The sequence below is a fragment of the Ammospiza caudacuta genome, chromosome 5 (assembly GCF_027887145.1).
Source record: "Ammospiza caudacuta isolate bAmmCau1 chromosome 5, bAmmCau1.pri, whole genome shotgun sequence".
In the NCBI taxonomy this organism is placed as follows: Eukaryota; Metazoa; Chordata; class Aves; order Passeriformes; family Passerellidae; genus Ammospiza; species Ammospiza caudacuta.
The window spans coordinates 59,735,754-59,753,972 of NC_080597.1; the positions used below are offsets into that span (position 1 = coordinate 59,735,754).

At 39.6% G+C, this 18,219-nt stretch overlaps 1 protein-coding gene across 2 annotated transcripts; it reads left to right on the forward strand.

Moving 5' to 3' along the window:
- The first annotated feature begins 45 nt into the window (after positions 1–45).
- Positions 46–15,051, forward strand: ALG12 (ALG12 alpha-1,6-mannosyltransferase). 2 transcript variants are annotated; one of them, XM_058805447.1, is made up of 10 exons: positions 46–60; positions 3,804–3,993; positions 4,139–4,271; positions 4,793–4,966; positions 6,330–6,524; positions 7,848–7,951; positions 8,417–8,640; positions 9,361–9,530; positions 9,718–9,793; positions 13,766–15,051. In XM_058805447.1, exons 2-10 carry the CDS (start codon positions 3,829–3,831, stop codon positions 13,995–13,997), a joined length of 1,473 nt encoding a protein of 490 aa, XP_058661430.1. In that variant the 5' UTR covers positions 46–60; positions 3,804–3,828; the 3' UTR covers positions 13,998–15,051. The 2 variants fall into 2 exon arrangements, with proteins under 2 accessions (XP_058661430.1, XP_058661428.1); XM_058805445.1 differs by lacking the exon at positions 46–60 and adding an exon at positions 939–1,114.
- Positions 15,052–18,219: the final 3,168 nt, after the last annotated feature.

Here is an 18,219-nt window from a genome sequence, read left to right on the forward strand (position 1 = left end):
GCGCTGCCGCTCCCGCGCTGCCGGCGCCCTCTGCGGGGCGGCCACGTGGGCGCGCGCGCGGTGAGTGCGGGAGCGGCGGCGGGCGCTGCCCGGGCCGGCAGGGCGGGCGGGGAGGGAGGGACGGGGCAGCGGGAGAGCCGCCAGCTGCCCGTGCCTCTGCCGCTGCCCGGCCAGAGGGCGTTTCCGGGAGCGCCGCCGGGCGCTGCTGGGCTGCCGCCCCAGCTCTCCGCCTCCCGGGCGCGGGAGCTGTGGCGCGGCGGGAGGGAGGGAGCGCGGCCGGGCAGGGCAGCCGCCTCCTGAGGGTGTGCGCGGGGCGCGGTGCCTGCCCTGCCGCTGGGGCCCGGCGGCTGCAGGAGCGGCGCGTGGTGTTGGGCTCGGCCCGGAGCCCTCATGGAGCCCCCTCACAGGAGCGACCGGACACGGGCGGCGCTTCAAACCCGCCCCAGTGCTCACCTGTGGGGCTGGGCTGGGCTGAGCCGGGCTGATCGGGTGGGGGTCCGGGTTCCCCTGCTGGGACCGGGAACGATGGGGGCGCGGGTTGGATTTGGAGAGGTTTCAGTCGAGAGCATTCTGCAGGTTTCTTCCCCGGCCCCAAGAGTGACATTTCTTTCTCTATCGCCTCGTCGTAGCTTTGTGTCTGGTAGCGTCCCACGCTGTATTTCCTGCCTCAGCCTTCTCTTCTGTTTTTACCCTCTTAGTTTTTTGTGGTTTTGCTTTTCATTGTTTTTTTTTTTTTTTTTTTTTTTAATCTAATCTCGAAACTCATGTGGAAGTGTATATGAGAATAGTAACTGCAGTTTTTTCCCAATACAAGGAAAAGCAGTCCCAGCAACTAAAAGGTTTAAATCTGACCTCATTGATGTATCAGTTCTAGATCAAACTTGGAAGAGCTATTAAGACATAGGAAAAAAAGCCATGGAAATTTAGGATAATACAAAATGGGTTTTGCCGAAGCTACATCGAGCCCAAGAGGGAAGAGCTTGTGCTGGGGTGCGCTTGGTGGTTCTGCTTAGATTCCTCCGTGTGAGGAAGTGAAATGACTCTGCAGACAGATTTAACACACAATTTGACTGCCAGACTCTATCACAGCTCTTCTGAAGCATATGTGAAAAATGTAAGTGAGCTAAATGTGGTAGGTTTTTCACGGGAAGAGTAAAAAATCTATGTGAACTAATGATACTTCCATTGAAAAAGTATAAAACAGCAACAAACCATTTTTGATGGAAGTTTCTCAGCTTTTTTTTTTTTTTTTTTTTTTTTTGTAATGAAAATCCAAATTTTTTCCCACCCAGTTTAGTCCCAGGAAGAGATGAATCCTTTGTGTTAAAGACCCCTGCTCTTGTATGATTCAGTCTTGATGTAGATTCCTGGAGGGAGTCAATGTGACTGTGTTTTAGAGGCCTGAGGAAGATTCTTCTGAAGTTTCCAGAATATAATCAATGGACAAACTTATGTGTATTGCTTATGATTATTCTCTAAGCTTCATTATTAAATTATTTTTATTAAGTGAAAAGCTGTTTCTGTGGTTTTGGCATTTAAAAAAATAAAAAAACTGTAATTGCAAGTATTTGCCTTTATATAGCAAATTTATTTTAATCATCAAATTCAGTGTTTACCTGTCTTGGTAAATTCCACTTGAATTTTGATGCTTGTCAGCATCAATTTTCAACAGAGCAAATTATCTTGATTCTTGACAAGACCACTGAATTTATTAGGCTTTATCTCAGAAACCTGGGTGTTGTCTTCATGCTTTGGTTTTTTATCTTCTAGCATGTTTCCCTTCAGGGAATTTCAGTATTTATAATGCATATAATTATCTCCAGGATATACAAGTCGTGCTTACTTGTTTCAGACATACAAAAGGATTGGAGTCAACAAGATGTAAAAAAAAGGAAAAAAAAAAAAAAAGCTTGTAATAAACTTTGTGTGGGCTCTGTAACTTCACTTGCATTCTGATTTAGGAAGCTGGGGACTGATTACTCATGTGGTTATCAGCTAAAGATACCAGGAGCAGGCTGTGTTGTAGATCGGTCAGAGGATAATGAGTGCAGTATTTATAGGTGATGGTAACAGCTCATTGTTATGCAGATGATGCAGTTTAAAATGAATAAAAATAGAGCTTCTTGGCACTTGGGTTCTTTTATAAGGATTTATTGGGTCCTAAAATACCTGCAGTGTTAAGAAGCTGAGAATTGGGAGTCAGGAGTGCCTACCTTGCAGGTCACTATGCTGCTTCACCTGATGCTTGAGCTGCTCAAGTGCTGTGTTGCTGTGTGCAGCTGTGGATTGACCCTGCAGTGTCCATTTTTCTCTTCAGTTAAGTTTGACCAGAATCATGAAATTCTTCTGCATTTATTGGGAGAATTCAGAGAGAATTTGTGCAACATAAATTGCCCTGTGCGGGGACTTAATTCCTGCCAGACACTTTTTGAGGTGTCAGTCCCATGCCTCTTTTCCTACTCTGTGGGATGAGGATTCGCTTGCAGCACAAACCACAGTTATCCATTCTTGCAAAGAAGTAATACTAGGCACAGGTTAAAAAGGCTGTTCTTGCTTCCTGGGGTGAAGGGTTTATTTAGGCTCTCTATCTGTCTTTGAGCTCAGGCTTAGAGCTTCAGTTGCAGCCTGCAGCAGAAGCAATCATCAGAAAAAGAGATGCAGTCAGTGAGGTGTTTAAAATAATATGCAGATACATGCAGTTTACAGGGAGTACCCAAATTTCAGCATTTATTGGTGCTCATTGTGAATACAAGGAACATGAGCTCACTTGTTTTTACTAATGAGCAGCACAAACATCAATTCAGGAAAAGGTAGCTCTAGGAGGCAGTTGCTAAGTGATCCCAGGAAATCTGCCAACTATCTTACATCTGTTTGATGGACATATTTAGACCAAAACACAGGAGAAAACACCTCTAACCAAAACCCCAGTTGGATCTTAAAAGTGCTGGTTTAGAATTTTTTTTTTCTGTGAAAACAGAGCAAGAAAAAACAAAATCTTTTGTCTTTTATTAAATTGTAAACTTAAAAAAAATGGGAAGCTTAAATTGAAAGAACACAAAATAGGTTTGCTCTGGCATCACCTGGACACATGATTTTATTGTAATGATAAAATACAACATAAATACTTCCATAAGAATGGCTCAGCAGTGTTGTGAAGTGAAGCACCAGGGAGAGGGGCCCTTCATTTCTGGCTGGAAGTGTGAAGCAGGGACACAGAATGTCTCCTGCCATGGTGACACGTGTGGGTGCCAGGGGGGATTTGTCCTTCTCTGGCCAAGTCCAGCCCGAGCTGCTGGCAAACTCGGGAGATCAGAGTTGTGTTCTCAACAATTTCTCATCCTCCTGGATCCTCTCCCACTGGTTTTGGAGCCCTGAACAAACAAGAGAGTGTTCTAGAGACCATCTGTAAATCCAGTGTGCAGTTCAAGTGAGGGGGGGTTACAAGGCTGTCTGTCCCACTAATCACAGACACAACTGAGGTGACGCTCAGCAGCGGGGCAGTATGGAATGCAAAGCGTTGTACTTTCTTAAGTAGGGTCTATGTTGTCTTGAGGTTTTGTAGGTGAAAATTAAAACAATTATAGATGGTGGCATAAATTATGAAATGCTTCTAAATATATTTTGACCTTAATTCATTGAATTTAGTAAAAAATTTCCTGGAGTTTTTGACTTACTAGTCTTTGTTAGAACTTTTTGACTGCTGTAGTACATTTTCCTTGCATCATCAATCTTTTTTTCTGATGCTACACTTCATGCCATGTTATTTATGTAATTTGTTTTAATTTTCTTTTTAATGATAATAGAATATATCTGAATTTCAAACCCAAGATGGCTCAGAAGAGGAGCTCAAGTGGGCGGTCATTCCCATTGCTGCTGCTGCTGATTGTGGTGGCCTTTGTTCATTTAACTGTCTGTCCTTTTACAAAAGTGGAGGAAAGCTTTAACCTACAAGCTATCCATGATGTGGTGTACCACCAGCTGGACTTGGATAAGGTAAATTGAAAATAATAACTCAATTTTTGGACAGTGTTAAAGATGGCAGTTCCCTGCAGTATCTGTTGGATAAATGTGGTGTGAAAATGATTTATTTTCCCTTGTTTCTAATTTGCTTATTTTAAGTAGATTCTCCTTTTTGCAGTATGACCATCATGAATTTCCTGGAGTTGTCCCAAGAACGTTCCTTGGACCAATTTTTATTGCTGCTCTTTCCAGCCCGGCTATCTACATACTCTCTGTGCTAAGAATGTCCAAGTTTTATTCCCAGCTGATAGGTATGAGAACTTTGAATCCTCAGAGATGTCACCCATTAGAGCACCAGTTAAAACATAGTTGCTACATTTGGACCAATAGTTAAATTGTGATATTCTTTTGCTCAGTGAAGGAAAACCCACGCTGTGGTACTTGGGGCCGGCATGTCCATTCAGCTCCCTCTTTGGGAGTAACTAACAGCCCCCAGAAAGTCTTTGCTAACAAAGGTCAGGCAGTGTAGAAATAACAAGTGTCTCAAGTCTCTTCAGAGAGTTCCCCCCCATGTACACTTCAGAAAGGGTTGTTAACTTTGGCATGGAAGCATTGACCTTTGTGCAGAACTACCAGAAAAGTTAAAAGTGGATTAGAACAGATAAACTAAATGGAATTTTTTTTTTGGCTTTTTGTTTCTTTGAAGGTAGTTAAATTGCGGTATCTTAAGTGTTAATCTTCAGAATGTCTTTCATTACATTATATAACATGGCTGTTCATCAGTGATCCATCTGATACTACTCTTTGATTCCTGTTTTTATTCTCCTGATAGTCCGAGGAAGTTTGGGGCTCAGTGTGATTTACACCTTATGGAGGCTGCAGAAAGAAGTTAGAAAACAGTTTGGAGCAACTACAGCATCAATCTTCTGTCTCATCACTGTTACTCAGTTTCATTTGATGTTTTACTGTACAAGAACTCTCCCTAATGTGTTTGCACTTCCATTTGGTAGGTATTTCATAGGAAAAAATTTAAAATTTAAAACTTCTTTTCAAATGTATCAGTAGTTAAAGCACAGGAAAAGTGTGGTCAGACCAAATTGACATATCTACTTGATTGATTTGTGTGATAACAAGACTAAAAAGCTTGAGATTTCATTCTCTTTTTTCCATCTATGCTTACGGTGTGTGTTCAATCAAGTTTTATTGAATCTGAGTGCATGTAGGTTTTGTCAGATGGCTTTGATTAGCTAGAGGATTGGGTTCACATGTCTAATGCATAAAGCATAGAGCTATGAAAAGGGATGAGGTATACCTGCAGTTCAAAGAAACCCTGTGAACTTCATCTGCATAGGAAAGGACTTTCAAATGGGATTGTAGAAGAAACTCCTACTGCACCATCTTCACTTTCCTCTTCTGAAGCTGTGTACAAATTCAGCAATTTCTATACTTATATTTAAAAAAACCCTAAAAAACCAATGTCAAGCCCTTCTTTACATACACAGTTTTCCCCCAGAGCTGATGAAGAGGAAGATTAATCATATGTGACAGATATTTACTGAGTCACTAAATGCTTCAGTGCAAGTTGTTCAGCTAACATTGTGAGGTTGATGTAAGAACCTGTACAGATGAGAAATGATAAATAAAAGCAGATAAATTGTCAGGTAAAGTGTCTGAATTGTCAGATAAAGTGTCTAGTAATGTCTCAGATAATTTTTGCATATTAAGAAATACAAGTTGTTTCATGATTTTGTACTTTAGTATTTCACGTTTTCCTTAGAATCCTGAGCACGTTACTATGTCGAGATTTAAGCTAAAGGAGACAACTTCATCTGTAGAGATAGGTTGTGTCCCACCTAATCATGTGAATGAATTTATAGATCTTTCTCCCTCAGCAGTAGTCTGTAGTCTCATTTATGTGTTTGAAATGGGTTTGTGTTATCATGAATATAGAATATACTTAGCCAAGAGAATAAACTAAACTGCCCAGCTGATATTGAGCAATAATAATTATGAATCATAGTTTGAGAAGCTTTTAGTACTCCCTTAAGGTTTGTTTTTCTTCCCCCCCCACCAACAGCAATTAAATACACTGCCTAGAAGGAGTTTCCATTTGTTCCTTCTGTGGTTACACTTTTCCTAATTACTTTTGCATCAACAGTATAAAGCTGTGCATTATTCCAAATTACATTTCTCTAACAAAGGAAGAATTTCTGGGCTAGAAATGCTGGGAAGACCAAGAGAGGCTTGCTGGGAAGTTAGAGGAACAAGAAGATAGCATTGATTGTTACCCTTTAGGAAATAAATAGTTCAGTATGTTGAGTGATGTGTTTTGGGGTTTTTTTGTTTGTTTTGCTGTTTTTTTTTTGCAGTGCTCCTGGCATTGACATTTTGGATACAGCAGAAGCAAAGGCCATTCATTTGGTTCTCAGCTTTGGCAATTATAGTCTTCAGATCAGAGCTCTGCATATTCTTGGGCCTCATGCTCCTGGTGACGTTATTAACTAAAAGAATCTCCATTTTCAAGGTGCTTTCCCATGCTGTTCCTGCTGGAATGTTTTGGTTGGGTAAGTGTTTGCTTGGAAGAAAGCAAATGGCATTAAGTTCAAGAGAAGACTGGAGTTTTCACAGATTCATCTGTTGAGAGGCCCTTAAGGGGTTTTTATTTGAGGGGTGGCAGTGGACAGAGGGCTAGTGGGATGTTGTGAGTTGTTATTGTTTTAGTTTGATTCTATTCGCTAATAATATGACGAGATTTTCTATTTCTTTAGAAGTTTCGGTGTGAGGGAATAGAAGTGTGCAGAGCAGAGAAAGCTACTGTGGCCTCTGTCTTTAGATGCTCACAGTATAATGTCCTGATCTTAAAGAGGCTGAGATATGCAAGTTGACTTCAGTACAATTGGCACCTGGCTGTAGCTACTTGTGCATATTATCACTTGTAGTATCTATTGCCATGGTGATAAGCTGAGTCCCAGGGTAAAATACAACTATGTGACAGAGATACCAAGCAGGGAGAGTTGCACTTCAACTCTATTCCATTGTTAAATTAAATTTAATAGCTTAAGTGATCTCCATGCTGGAGAGGTTGCAAACTTCCCTTGTCTCTACCAATCCATGGAAGACCCATGTGTATATGCACATAAATACTCTAAGCTGCTCCACCAGCCTCCCTAATTGAAAATGCTGTTGTCAGATATGTGATGATGACCCCTGGCAGCGTGCTGTCCCTTGCACAGAGTGCACAATAGAAACACTAAACAGTTATGCCAGGTGCATTTGGAGGCACCTCATGATGTAAGAGTTGGGAGATCCAATGGGAATTAATCACTGGCACTCCCCTTTCCTATTTGAGCAAAATCCTTAAATACTAGAGCAGTTTGCACAGAGCTGAGTGGAGGAGATAGGGCTGACAGTTTTGCTGCTTTCTTTTTGCCTTTCATCCCTAATTCTCATTCTCCCTCCACTAGTAGCAAACTTTGTGATTGTTTTTTTAACTTAACAAAAAACAATTGTAGCTTTACAATAAAAATTTATTTAGTACTATTTGAAGTTAACATGAGCTTCTTAGCGTTTGTTACATTTAATGCTCTTAGTACTTTTCTAAAACAAACCTCAATTAAAGCTTTTTTTTTCAAATCTGGGGTTGGAGTGGGGTGAATCTTAATTGGATTTGTGTCTAACATGCTTTTTTAAAGGCATCTGTTCAGAAGTGCCTCCCTTCTCTGCACAACAGACATATTCAGCCTTCTCTGTGGTTTTGGGTGAGGCTTAGAGTGCGTATTTCAGTTTATGTTGGTCTCAATGTGCTGTATGTGTTGTATTTGGATGTGTTAGTTTGCTTTTCCCTGGTTTTTAGTTCATGCAGATTTGTATCTCTTTAATTCTTTTAGGGTTAACAGTTGCTGTGGATTCTCTGTTTTGGAGGCAGCTTGTGTGGCCTGAGGGGAAAGTGCTCTGGTATAACACAGTTTTAAACAAAAGTTCCAACTGGGGAGTATCCTTTGAAACATCCAGAGAAAAAGAACACTACCAGCCATAGCAAAGTCTTGATGTGACTTACTCCTGAGACTCAGGGTGTTAGATTCTACTTTTCACTATTTAAAACTTATGAGACAGTGTCTATCCCTTAGGTGTTTCTGCAAATTGTAAGTCTCCTCTGCTTTTTCTTGCTTCTTTGTGTTCTACCAGTATAAAGCCAGGTTTCTTCCCCTTGGTGTTTCATGTTGCCCATCATTAGTGCCATTCGATGTGTCTCTGTTGGGTAATGAGAATGTAATTAAGCAACTGCTTTTAGTTCTCCAAAGATGAGACAGAAAATGAAAGGCTGGAGGAATGTGTACACAAAAACTATACTTCATATTTGCAAAATTTGTGAGTACTAATGTTACTTAAGAATACTAAAAAATAGTTACTTTACTTGTTAGCAGTGAAAGCATCCTTAACTCTTTTCACCTTGAAGACCTCTCCTTTCCTGTGGTATTTCTATTCAGCCCTGCCTCGTGCTTTGGGATGCAGCATAATATTTGTACCTTTAGGGGTAACAGAGAAGAGAACTCGGATTTTACTTTTGCCAGCACTGGGCTTTATTTTCTTGTACTCGTTTCTCCCACACAAGGAGCTGCGTTTCATCATCTACACTTTCCCTGTTTTCAACATAGTGGCTGCTAAAATGTGCTCACGAATGTAAGTTCAAAATCCTGTTTGTTGGTTTTTCCCCTCTGAAAATGCAGAAGGAAAACTATTAGTACTATTTTTATGCACTTTTTTCATCTTGACCTCTGGATCATATTGAAATATTCATGTGCTGTCGAAAGGCGTTTGAGGTCTTTGTACCCATTTGACTGCAGAGAGAAGTGGAAACACAGAAAAGCAAATGCTTTGGTGGGACTATTTGGGAAGTCGAGGAGAATTGAGAGTAGAGCCCTAATTTTACTGTTAGGTTATTACAATGCACTTTATTTACCAGAAAAGAAGACATATTCCAGTACTCCTGAGCTGTTAGCACAGTTTACTTCAGGAGTTGGTTCAATACACAAGTGAGGCTTGTGAAACATGGAGTTAAATATTTCTGTTTGGGTATATTGAGTAAACAAATTAAAGTTCAGAGTTAAACTTCTTTAAAAGAGAATATATTCATAGCTGAAGTTTTTAAACACAGAAATACTTAGCTGTATTGATAAGTTTGTCTTAGTTTTATTAATGAGAATATTCTAATTTAAATGTTACTAGAAGTTGATCTTCTAGAAATTGGTAATAAATATATGCCATACAGAGTTAATAAAATTTCTATTAATCTTTATTATCTAGAAGTGGAGTTTCTGTAACAATTGTGTCACAGTAGTCAGTGACCACTGTGAAAGAAAATAACAGTTTATTCTTCCTTGTTTTTCTCTTCCTCAACAGTCTGAATAACTACCGGAGATCCTGGCTGTACAAACTTGGATCATTCTTTATTGTAATCCATCTTCTACTCAATGCTGTTTATTCAGGAACATCTTTATATGTTTCACATTTCAATTATCCTGGAGGAGTGGCAATTCAAAAGTTGCATGAGCTGGTACCTTCAACAGCAGGTATGTAAAGCTGGCTTTGAGGTATGTTCACCTAATCTTAATTTCAGTATATCTTTTCATGTATTGCATACTACTTCTTCAAACTAGGCACACGCATCATCTTTGTTAATATTTTGTTAATTTATTATTAATCAGAGTGTACTTGGAAGAATTTTGAAACTGTATTCTATTTTCTTTATTTATGTAGATGTCTCTGTTCACATTGATGTGGCTGCAGCACAAACGGGAGTTTCTCGGTTTCTAGAAATCAATTCTGATTGGAGGTATGTCCTGAATGAGGTATTTTCATCTGAGGCCAGTAGCCTGCTTTTTCTTTTTTTGCATATGCACAGGGACAAGTACTGCAAACACAATTTCTGGTACAGCATATTTATTAAACCAGTTTAAGAACAGTATTAATCTTCAGGCAATTTTTGATGTTTGCAGTGCTGCCATTTCAGAAATAAAGCACTGCAGGGTTTTTTCATTGTTTTGGTTGATTCTGATTTGCCTGTATAGCATAGAACATTTTGAAGGACAAGAGGAAATGGCCTCAAGTTGTGCCAGGTGAGGTTTAGGTGTGGTACTAAGAAAAAATCCTTCATGGCAAGGGTTGTCAAGCATTGGAATATGCTGCCCAGGGAAGTGGTGGAGTCACCATCCCTGGAAGTGTTAAAAGTTTGGATATGGCTCTTGGGGCCATGGTTTAATGGTGAATGTGGTGATGGTGCTAAGGTGACAATCTGGCTTGATGCTCTTAGACATCTTTTCCAACCTTAGTAATTCTGGTATTCTAAAGACATCAGAAACAGCACAAAAATTGTTAGCTTACCAAACTTTATGCCAATATGTTTAATGCAGCTAGGTCTGATACCCCACTAGACCTTGTGAAACAGAGCTTTCTTGGCAGAACAGTGTGCATAATTATTTGTCTGAATGATGTGTGGCAATGTGAGGCTTGTGTACACTTTAATATTGAAAGTCTGGTTTTATGTGGAGCACCTCTCATATAGATGGCATTGAAGCTGCTGCTGTGAACACATTCATTAGCTCTGAGGGAAGGCTGTTGAGTGCTTTGTTACTATGACCAGCAGTGATATATGGACACTTTGTAAAAAGAGTTAGAATATTGGAATGCATAGTAGGAGACATTGTGATGTGGCATCATGTGCTTTTCAGGATGAAAACCAAAAAGTAGGCACCTTTCTGATTTTTAAGCCTACCTCTTCAGCTGAAGCATAAGGTTTTAATTCAGATGAAAATTAACTTAATGAAAATGATTCATTAGAAGGTGACACAAAGCCTCCCTTCATACTGCACAAAACAAAAGCAACACAAACAGATTTTGATTTAAGAAGTATTCTGAGCATAGAGTTCTTTTTCCCCAGTCATTGTGTTCAGGATCAGATGAACATAATTTAATTACTGGTATGATTAGAGGTAAAAGTACTTTGGAAGTGAAGCAGAAGAAGGGGAGAATGCTTCCAGGGGAATTAGAAAAATCATCGATCTTGCTATGCCTTTTTATTTCCAAGCACTCTCATGATGATGGTACAGACTGTTAAAAGCCTTCACAATTACCTATCCACTGTTTATTTCAAATTGGTTTTTTGTATGCTGAATCTAGAGGAAGTCTTAAACCATTAATTGGGAGGAGACATTAAGCTGCTAGAGTACAAGGGATAGAATGTGCATGCTAGCTAAAATGTTTCAATATTCGGGGTTTTAAAATGTACTTAAATACACACACTACTCTGAATACAACTCTCCTCTCTCAGTAGTGCTTCATTCCAATGAGCTTTCTGAGTTGGTGAGTGTTGGATTGCTTTGGGTTTTTAAGGCCTGGTGGGATTGGAAGGTGAATGAATAATATCCCTGTCACTGATAAATGTTTTATGGTGTTACAGCTACAGAGCAGTTTCTCTCTCACTTCTAACTGTACTCAGCAAATCAAAGGCTAAAGAGAGGGCTGATTCAGCATAATGTTTCATATTAAAAATGTCAGGCAAAATCCACAACTGAGCATCATACACAGGACTGCCATTTGGTCTGACAGCACAGCAGTGCAAAGTTTATTGGCACCAACTGTCCATTTTCTCATTGTCCAAGAAACTGACATCCTTTCAGATGGATGGAAACTAACTTAACCTCTTCATTGACAGTATATGTCAGGTGGAAACAGATTAGGGATGGGGTGGCTGTAAAGGCTGATGATTCATCAGATAACTGCAGTCCATAAATAAAAGTGTCTTAAAGTTATCAGCTTTCAGTAGTGTGCTCAGATTAGATCTATTTGCCTCAAGAAAAATGCAAGCAATCTATTATTTTTCTTCAAAGGGTGATTGAAAGGAGCTTGATGCAGGTTCTTACATGGTACAGGTGTTACAATCTCGTCTTCAATTAGTGTAGTCTCTTTGAACCCTGAATAAATATGCTGTGTAAGCTTAAAGTATTTAAAAATAATAAAATTTAGAAATGCATGGAGCCAGATGAAAGGCCTTTTACTTGCTGATGAAGAAAATGTGAAATTAGTAGTTGGTAAGGTTGTTACACAGTAATGCTGTTCCTTCTGCCAGTTTGGATGTATCTACCAACCTAAGGGGTATTGTGATATTTTTGGAAATAGCAGGTGAAATTAGCATGCAATTCTTTCAAAAGTAGAAAACACCTGTTCAGTGTGCAGTCTAATTCTGCATTATATAGTGAATATAGTGACACAAATGAAGTCTGTCAGCCTGGGGTCCTTCCTGAGTTGCCAAAATTTTAGTTAACAGTTCACACAAAACCTCTGGTTTTCTGTAAAGTACTTCCTTCAAATAGCTTAAATGTTAATGACTTCCCTGTCAGGCAGCATTATAAAAATATCAGCAGATCAGTAGACATTTTTTTCAGGGAATTCAGGCCAATGAGAGGCCAGGCCTGCAAAGATGCAGGCTGGATTTAATCCTGGTGCATTTAAGGGTATGTAGGGCTGGGACTGCACTGCTTCCTTACCTGTGTCCACGTTTGCAAGGAAAGTCACAGCCTGAGTAAGATGCCTTTGAAATGTATGGAAGGATTCAGGGGCCTAAGAATGGGAACTCCAAGTGCTGGAGCTCTGGGAGCTCCCAGGAGTTCACAGAACAGAAAAGGTGAAGAAGGGGCACTGCTCTTCACTGAGGTTACAGAGCCTAACAGTGCTTTATGGAGTGTTTTAGAATGAACTTACCTGTTTCCTCTCCTGTGAAGTTGGTGGATTGAGGACTTGAACAGGCTGCCATGTCCAGTGTGAATATCCTAAGCTTTAAGCTATAAATTTTACCTGACTCTCCTCAGTGAGAGAACAAATAACTATTGCAAAGTAGAACCATGTCCTCATGAGACAGTGAGGGAGATCTGTCTCAATTCCTAGAAGATTAAAGGGGCTCATACAGCTCTTAAGAGATAATGAACTCCAGTTTTTGGCTTAGATCAGATGAAAACTGGCTGAAACTAGATCTTTCACATCACTGCCAAAAGCTAGATTGAACATAAATCCTTTTAAGAAATAACCCTAAATGTACATAATAAATAGTCCTAGAACTCAGTACTTTTTTTAAATTACATATATAATTTATATGTATTTTTGTACTTTAACAGTTTATAAAAGCTGACCCAAAGTGACCTGCCCAAACATGTAGTAGATCAGGGAACTGAACTTAGAAATAACAAGTGCCAAATTAGTACTGTAATTGCCAGGCTCCTCCTTTCCTCCAGCGTTCAAGGAGGTCTTCTCCCTGCTGTTCTCTGAGGCTCCTACTCTAATGTATGACTACCAGAAGAAAAGGGTTTCTGCTTAAGTACCACATAAGGTATTTTTTAGAATTACTAATAAACCCCACTAACAAATAAAAAGCAGCAAAAAACTCAAACCAAAACAAAACCACCTCCACGTTTCTCCAAATGCATTTCTTGTAGAGTAAAACTTAAAAATTGGTCCAGTTTCGTACAATCTTAGGCTTTGGAGTCCTTGCTCCACTGAATTCAAATAGACAACTAGTAAGAAATTTTCTAGGAGTCGTGATTTATATCACAATAGCAGCAGAAAGACTTGCATGGAATGACTGAGTCCCTACATTCTTCAAAAATACTATTTCCTCTTCTAGTACTATTTAATCAGGAGATGTAACTGAAGATGTTAGTTCATTTTTGTGTTTCATCTTGGATGCCTCTGCAGTAATAGCCATCTTTAATAGGTAAAGCAAGGAATAAAAATAAATCTTCTTTGTTCTTTACAGGTATGACAAAAGAGAAGATGTTAAACCAGGAGACCAGTTGATGTTTTCTTACACACACATACTGATGGAAACAAATCCTCTTCAAATATCACATTACAAGACAACCCACAGGCCACTGGCAAATATACCTGGCATCAGTAAAATTGGGTTGAACCTTACTGCACTACCTCCTTTTACTTTAAACTTGAAACCCAAATTAGTATTGTTGGAAAAACTTCCTCTATCATCTTGACTGTGAATTTTAAGTCTTTTGATGTGCTTTTGCTGATGATTGAACTATATAAGACAGCAGCAAATTGTCATTCCAGCACTGCAACTCAGCTTCTGTGGAGAGGCACAGAAAATCTCTGTACCAGCTGGTATTTAGCTCCGTCCTGTTTCTTACAAATAATACAGTGCATTCCTAGTCAGTGTATGCTCAGTATACTGAGTTGTATTGTTAGATATGTTTGAGAGAGGTTGCCTACAAGTTTAGTGGTATTAAGTAAAACCTGTCTACTTGGTTTGGTAGTTTGTTTCATCATGTAGCACAGGTATGTCCTAATTGTCCTGTACAAGATACAAAACCAACAGGTTTGTGCTAGGGCAATAATTTGGTATGTAATCTGTGTGTGCAAAGATGTATTACTTTATGTATCTGCAGGATTGTAACCCCCTCAGCTGTCAGATTGCCATTGTGAAACCCAACGGTGCTATAAACATAGCAAAGCCATATTCATCCTTGCTTCGTCCTAATACCTAATTGTGCCCTGTAGGCTACCAAACTAATGAAACATTCACTTAAAAAGCAGTTGGACTCTTGACAAGCACTGCTCCATAACAGATTTGAGTACTAAGGATGATTATCTTCATTCCAGCAGTTCATGAAAAAGCAGTAACTTGGATTTCCTGGGAAAAATAATCTTTAAAATATTTTTTCCCCTCTTCTACTGTAATGGTATCTTAATTTTCAGTGTAAAAATTACCTATGAAAATGCCCACTTTAAGATATGTGCTGTTTTCTTTTTATTAAGTTTGGAAAGGAGTACTCTAATGTGCCATGTGCTGCATTATGTAAACTAGGGTAAGATTGCATGCTCTGTAGTTTCTTTATTAGATGTTTTTGTTAAGGATGTCTGCATAGATTGCTGAATGGAACAAGCAAAAAAGGTTACAATTCTGGTTAGGGCCAGTTGTAATATGAGAGAAGTTCCATTAGTGTAGAATGTCAGAATCATTGAAAGTATCATGGGCAGAAAACTATTCCTTGCTGACTGAAAACTTGAGTAAAATATAATTATGGAATAAAGTGGTTTGGTTTTTTGTTTTGTTTGTTTTCTTTTTATTCTTAAATTTGCTTGATTCAGGAACTACCTTTACCTGTGTAGTTTCAGTTTTTAGGACCATGTTTTCTTTTTGTCGTCTAGATTATGTATCAGTGGAACTGATCTGGAGGGGTGGGGCCTGCTCCCTCAAGGGTGGCTGTTGTTGCCCAGGCTTCCTTGGCCTGAGCAGATCTGGCAAAAGCAACCTGCAGAACTTGTTGGTCCAGTCTCTGGCGGCTCTTGAAATTTAAATCATTCAAGTATTATCTATTTGACTTGTCTTTGGAAGAAAACCTAGCTTCCTCCAGAGCCAGTTTGAACATCAAACAATTCACTAGAGACAGAAGGAAATACATGTGCAAATCGCTGCACATTTGGAACCACACAAAGGCAAACTTTTAAGGATGTAGGTAGGCCTTCATGTTAAGGCTAATCATTTACTTCATGTAACTCCCCCACACTGGCATCCACAACTCAAGAACCCAAACTAAAATTTATCCTGCCCAGGTGAATACAAATGTCTGTGTGGTTGCTCCAGCTTTCCAAATCCCTGGCTGTCAGAATCTCTGCAGGAACTTGCTTCTATCACCTACAGAGAAAAAACCTAGGGCCACTGTGCTTGCAGAACAGGCATCTCAAGCTGTTGTCTGAAGTAGCACTGAAGATGTACACATGAGGCATTTGAAGAGTTTCATCTTGCTGAATTTCATACTCACATCATAGAATCCTTCCACAGACTTTGGTGTGTGTGCTACCTGTGGGACTTAAACCAGTGATGGTGTTCAGCTGTGGAGCTCAGGTCTACTACTGTTCACAGCCTCATCACCATGGAAATAGAAGCAATCAGCTCAAACTGGGCTTTTACTCTGTTTAGAGAAAGATAAAATACATACAAGGAAACGGGAAAGAGATACTGGATTGCAGTTTTGAAGAGTGTCTGAAGTTTATTTGTGTCCTGTTACATCTTGTACCTCCATCTGTGGTTATTGAGAGTGCTTAGTTTGAAAATCTGTAACTTAGGATTTGTAGCTAAAAGGGCTAGGTTGTGACCCAGGCAGTGCATGGAGCAGCACAGCACCTGTGGCTGTATGACCTCTGTAACAGCATGTATCACGGCAGGTGTAAGTTGGAAAAGGTTCTTCACCCAAAGGGTGGCTGGGCACTGAACAGGCTCCCCAGGGAACTGGTCACAGCACCAAGCCTGACAGAGCTCAAGGAGTGTTTGGACAGCACTCTCACACACATGGTGTGTCTCTTGCAGATGTCCTGTGCAGGACCAGGAGTGAACTTTGATGATCCTTGTGTGTCCTTTCCAACTCATGTATTCCTTCCTAGCTATGATTCTATGGGTAACTGCCTCAGACACAGGCCATGAATATCATGGTGGCCCTCACTTGGAATAAGCAGGGGCAGCTGGCAAACTGGGATGAAGATTACTGCAGTTTTCCCCTAAAGGCTGCTTGAATAAAACAAGCAATCTTTGGAACAGAAACTAAACCCTCTCTCCTTAAATTAATTTTCTTGTCTCCAACATCTCTTGTGTTGCCTTTCTTTAGCTCCACAAGAACAACAGAGCTTATTTTCTCCTTTCATATAAATTAATATTCAGAGTACTTGCATGGAAGAAAAAAGTGAGTTTAAGTTTCCTTAAATACAACAAGGCAAAAAGGAAGTCTCCTGCTCCTTCTACAAACTTGGAATTGAGGTAGTACATGTTCTGCATTTGGGGGACATAGGAGGAAGCATCAGGTTAGAGAATGAATGGGGCAGGTAGGAGGACAGTGACTGAACACTTGGGATTTTTGAAGGGACTTTAAAGTAATAAATTTCTCATGCTTATTTAACTTCTTAAAAGAAAAATACCTTTTGACTTGACTGATTACAATAAAGTTCAGCTTTTCTTAACAAAAACAGAAATAAGGTGAGCATGTTGAATTAACTGAAGGTTGAATTAACCTGAATAAAACATGAAGACAGATAGTACAGTTAATCTAGAATGCTGATATACAATGAGATTTATTTCAGAGTGTCTTGTTTAAACTCCCCCCGGGGTCAAATGTTGTGTAGCATCATACATTGCTCTTTAAGTTTGACTTAATTTCTTGGAAGCAATGCTTGTTCCTGTAAAAAGTCCAACAGATTATTTGGACAAAAATATGTCACCATGCCATTTCACTTGAAGAAGGTGAATAATCAGTATCTTACAGCCTGAGATGTAGGACATTCTTGTTATAAAACTAAATAAAGTAATTGCATGAAAAAAATGTTGTGGAACTTGCCAATAGAGGACATTTCTGGAAGCTGAAAGTAAAAGCTGCTTCAAAATAAAGGTGAACAGATGACTTGCACCAAGAATCAAAATAACTAAAGATCAAGGAACAACTTACAGTTCACAAAGTCTCTAATATCACGAGCTGAAAAAAATCAGACTATATTGATCTTACACCTGCCCTAAGTACTTGCTATGGGTCTTCTCTCTTGATCTAAATTGGGGTGAGGAGACATGGAGAATGGTTGTATTGGATCTGACATCAAATACATTTATGTGCTACAACTGAGGGAAAAACAGAGCACATCTCAGGTTGTAACCTTGTTCAGCCATCAGAACACAACCTCAATGCAATCTGTTTGTGCAGTGCATTCTGAAACACTGAGCACACTCCTTTTTCTTGCTCCCTGGCCGTTTCACACATCCCCTTAGTGAGACAGGTTACACATTCAGAACAAAGCATGAGATTGTGCTGCAGCTCCTGCAGTTACAGTTGTTCCAGGACCATTCTTATTTTCCTGGATATTTCTAGTTCTTCTAATGTTAAGAAACTTGGAAATGGATATAAGTTCTTAGCATTGGTTTGCTGTATCAATTTCAATGCAAGAGAGAGTGTTTCCCTTGCATCTGACAGGATTTAGTAACTTACACAGAAATTCCAGAAATCATAGCCTAATGTTGCTTGCCTTTACTACATGTGCTCAGACTTACATACTCCCATTCTAGCACCACCCTCAAAGAGCATTCCTTCGTAGCATTCAAAGGCTCCTTTTTGTACACGTGACTTCACTTTCTGTTTACAAGAAAAGAAGAAAACTTTTCATCAAGCTGAGCTTATCATTGATGTAAGCAAGAGTGTTTAGCCACAACTGTCTCAGTGA

Excerpts from the sequence above, each read along its gene's own strand:
- ALG12 (XM_058805447.1), top strand. The coding sequence starts at position 3,829 with ATGGCTCAGAAGAGGAGCTCAAGTGGGCGGTCATTCCCATTGCTGCTG. Across the intron at positions 3,994-4,138 it reads ACCAGCTGGACTTGGATAAG|TATGACCATCATGAATTTCC; the intron begins GTAAATTGAAAA and ends TCCTTTTTGCAG. Across the intron at positions 9,794-13,765 it reads GAAATCAATTCTGATTGGAG|GTATGACAAAAGAGAAGATG; the intron begins GTATGTCCTGAA and ends TGTTCTTTACAG.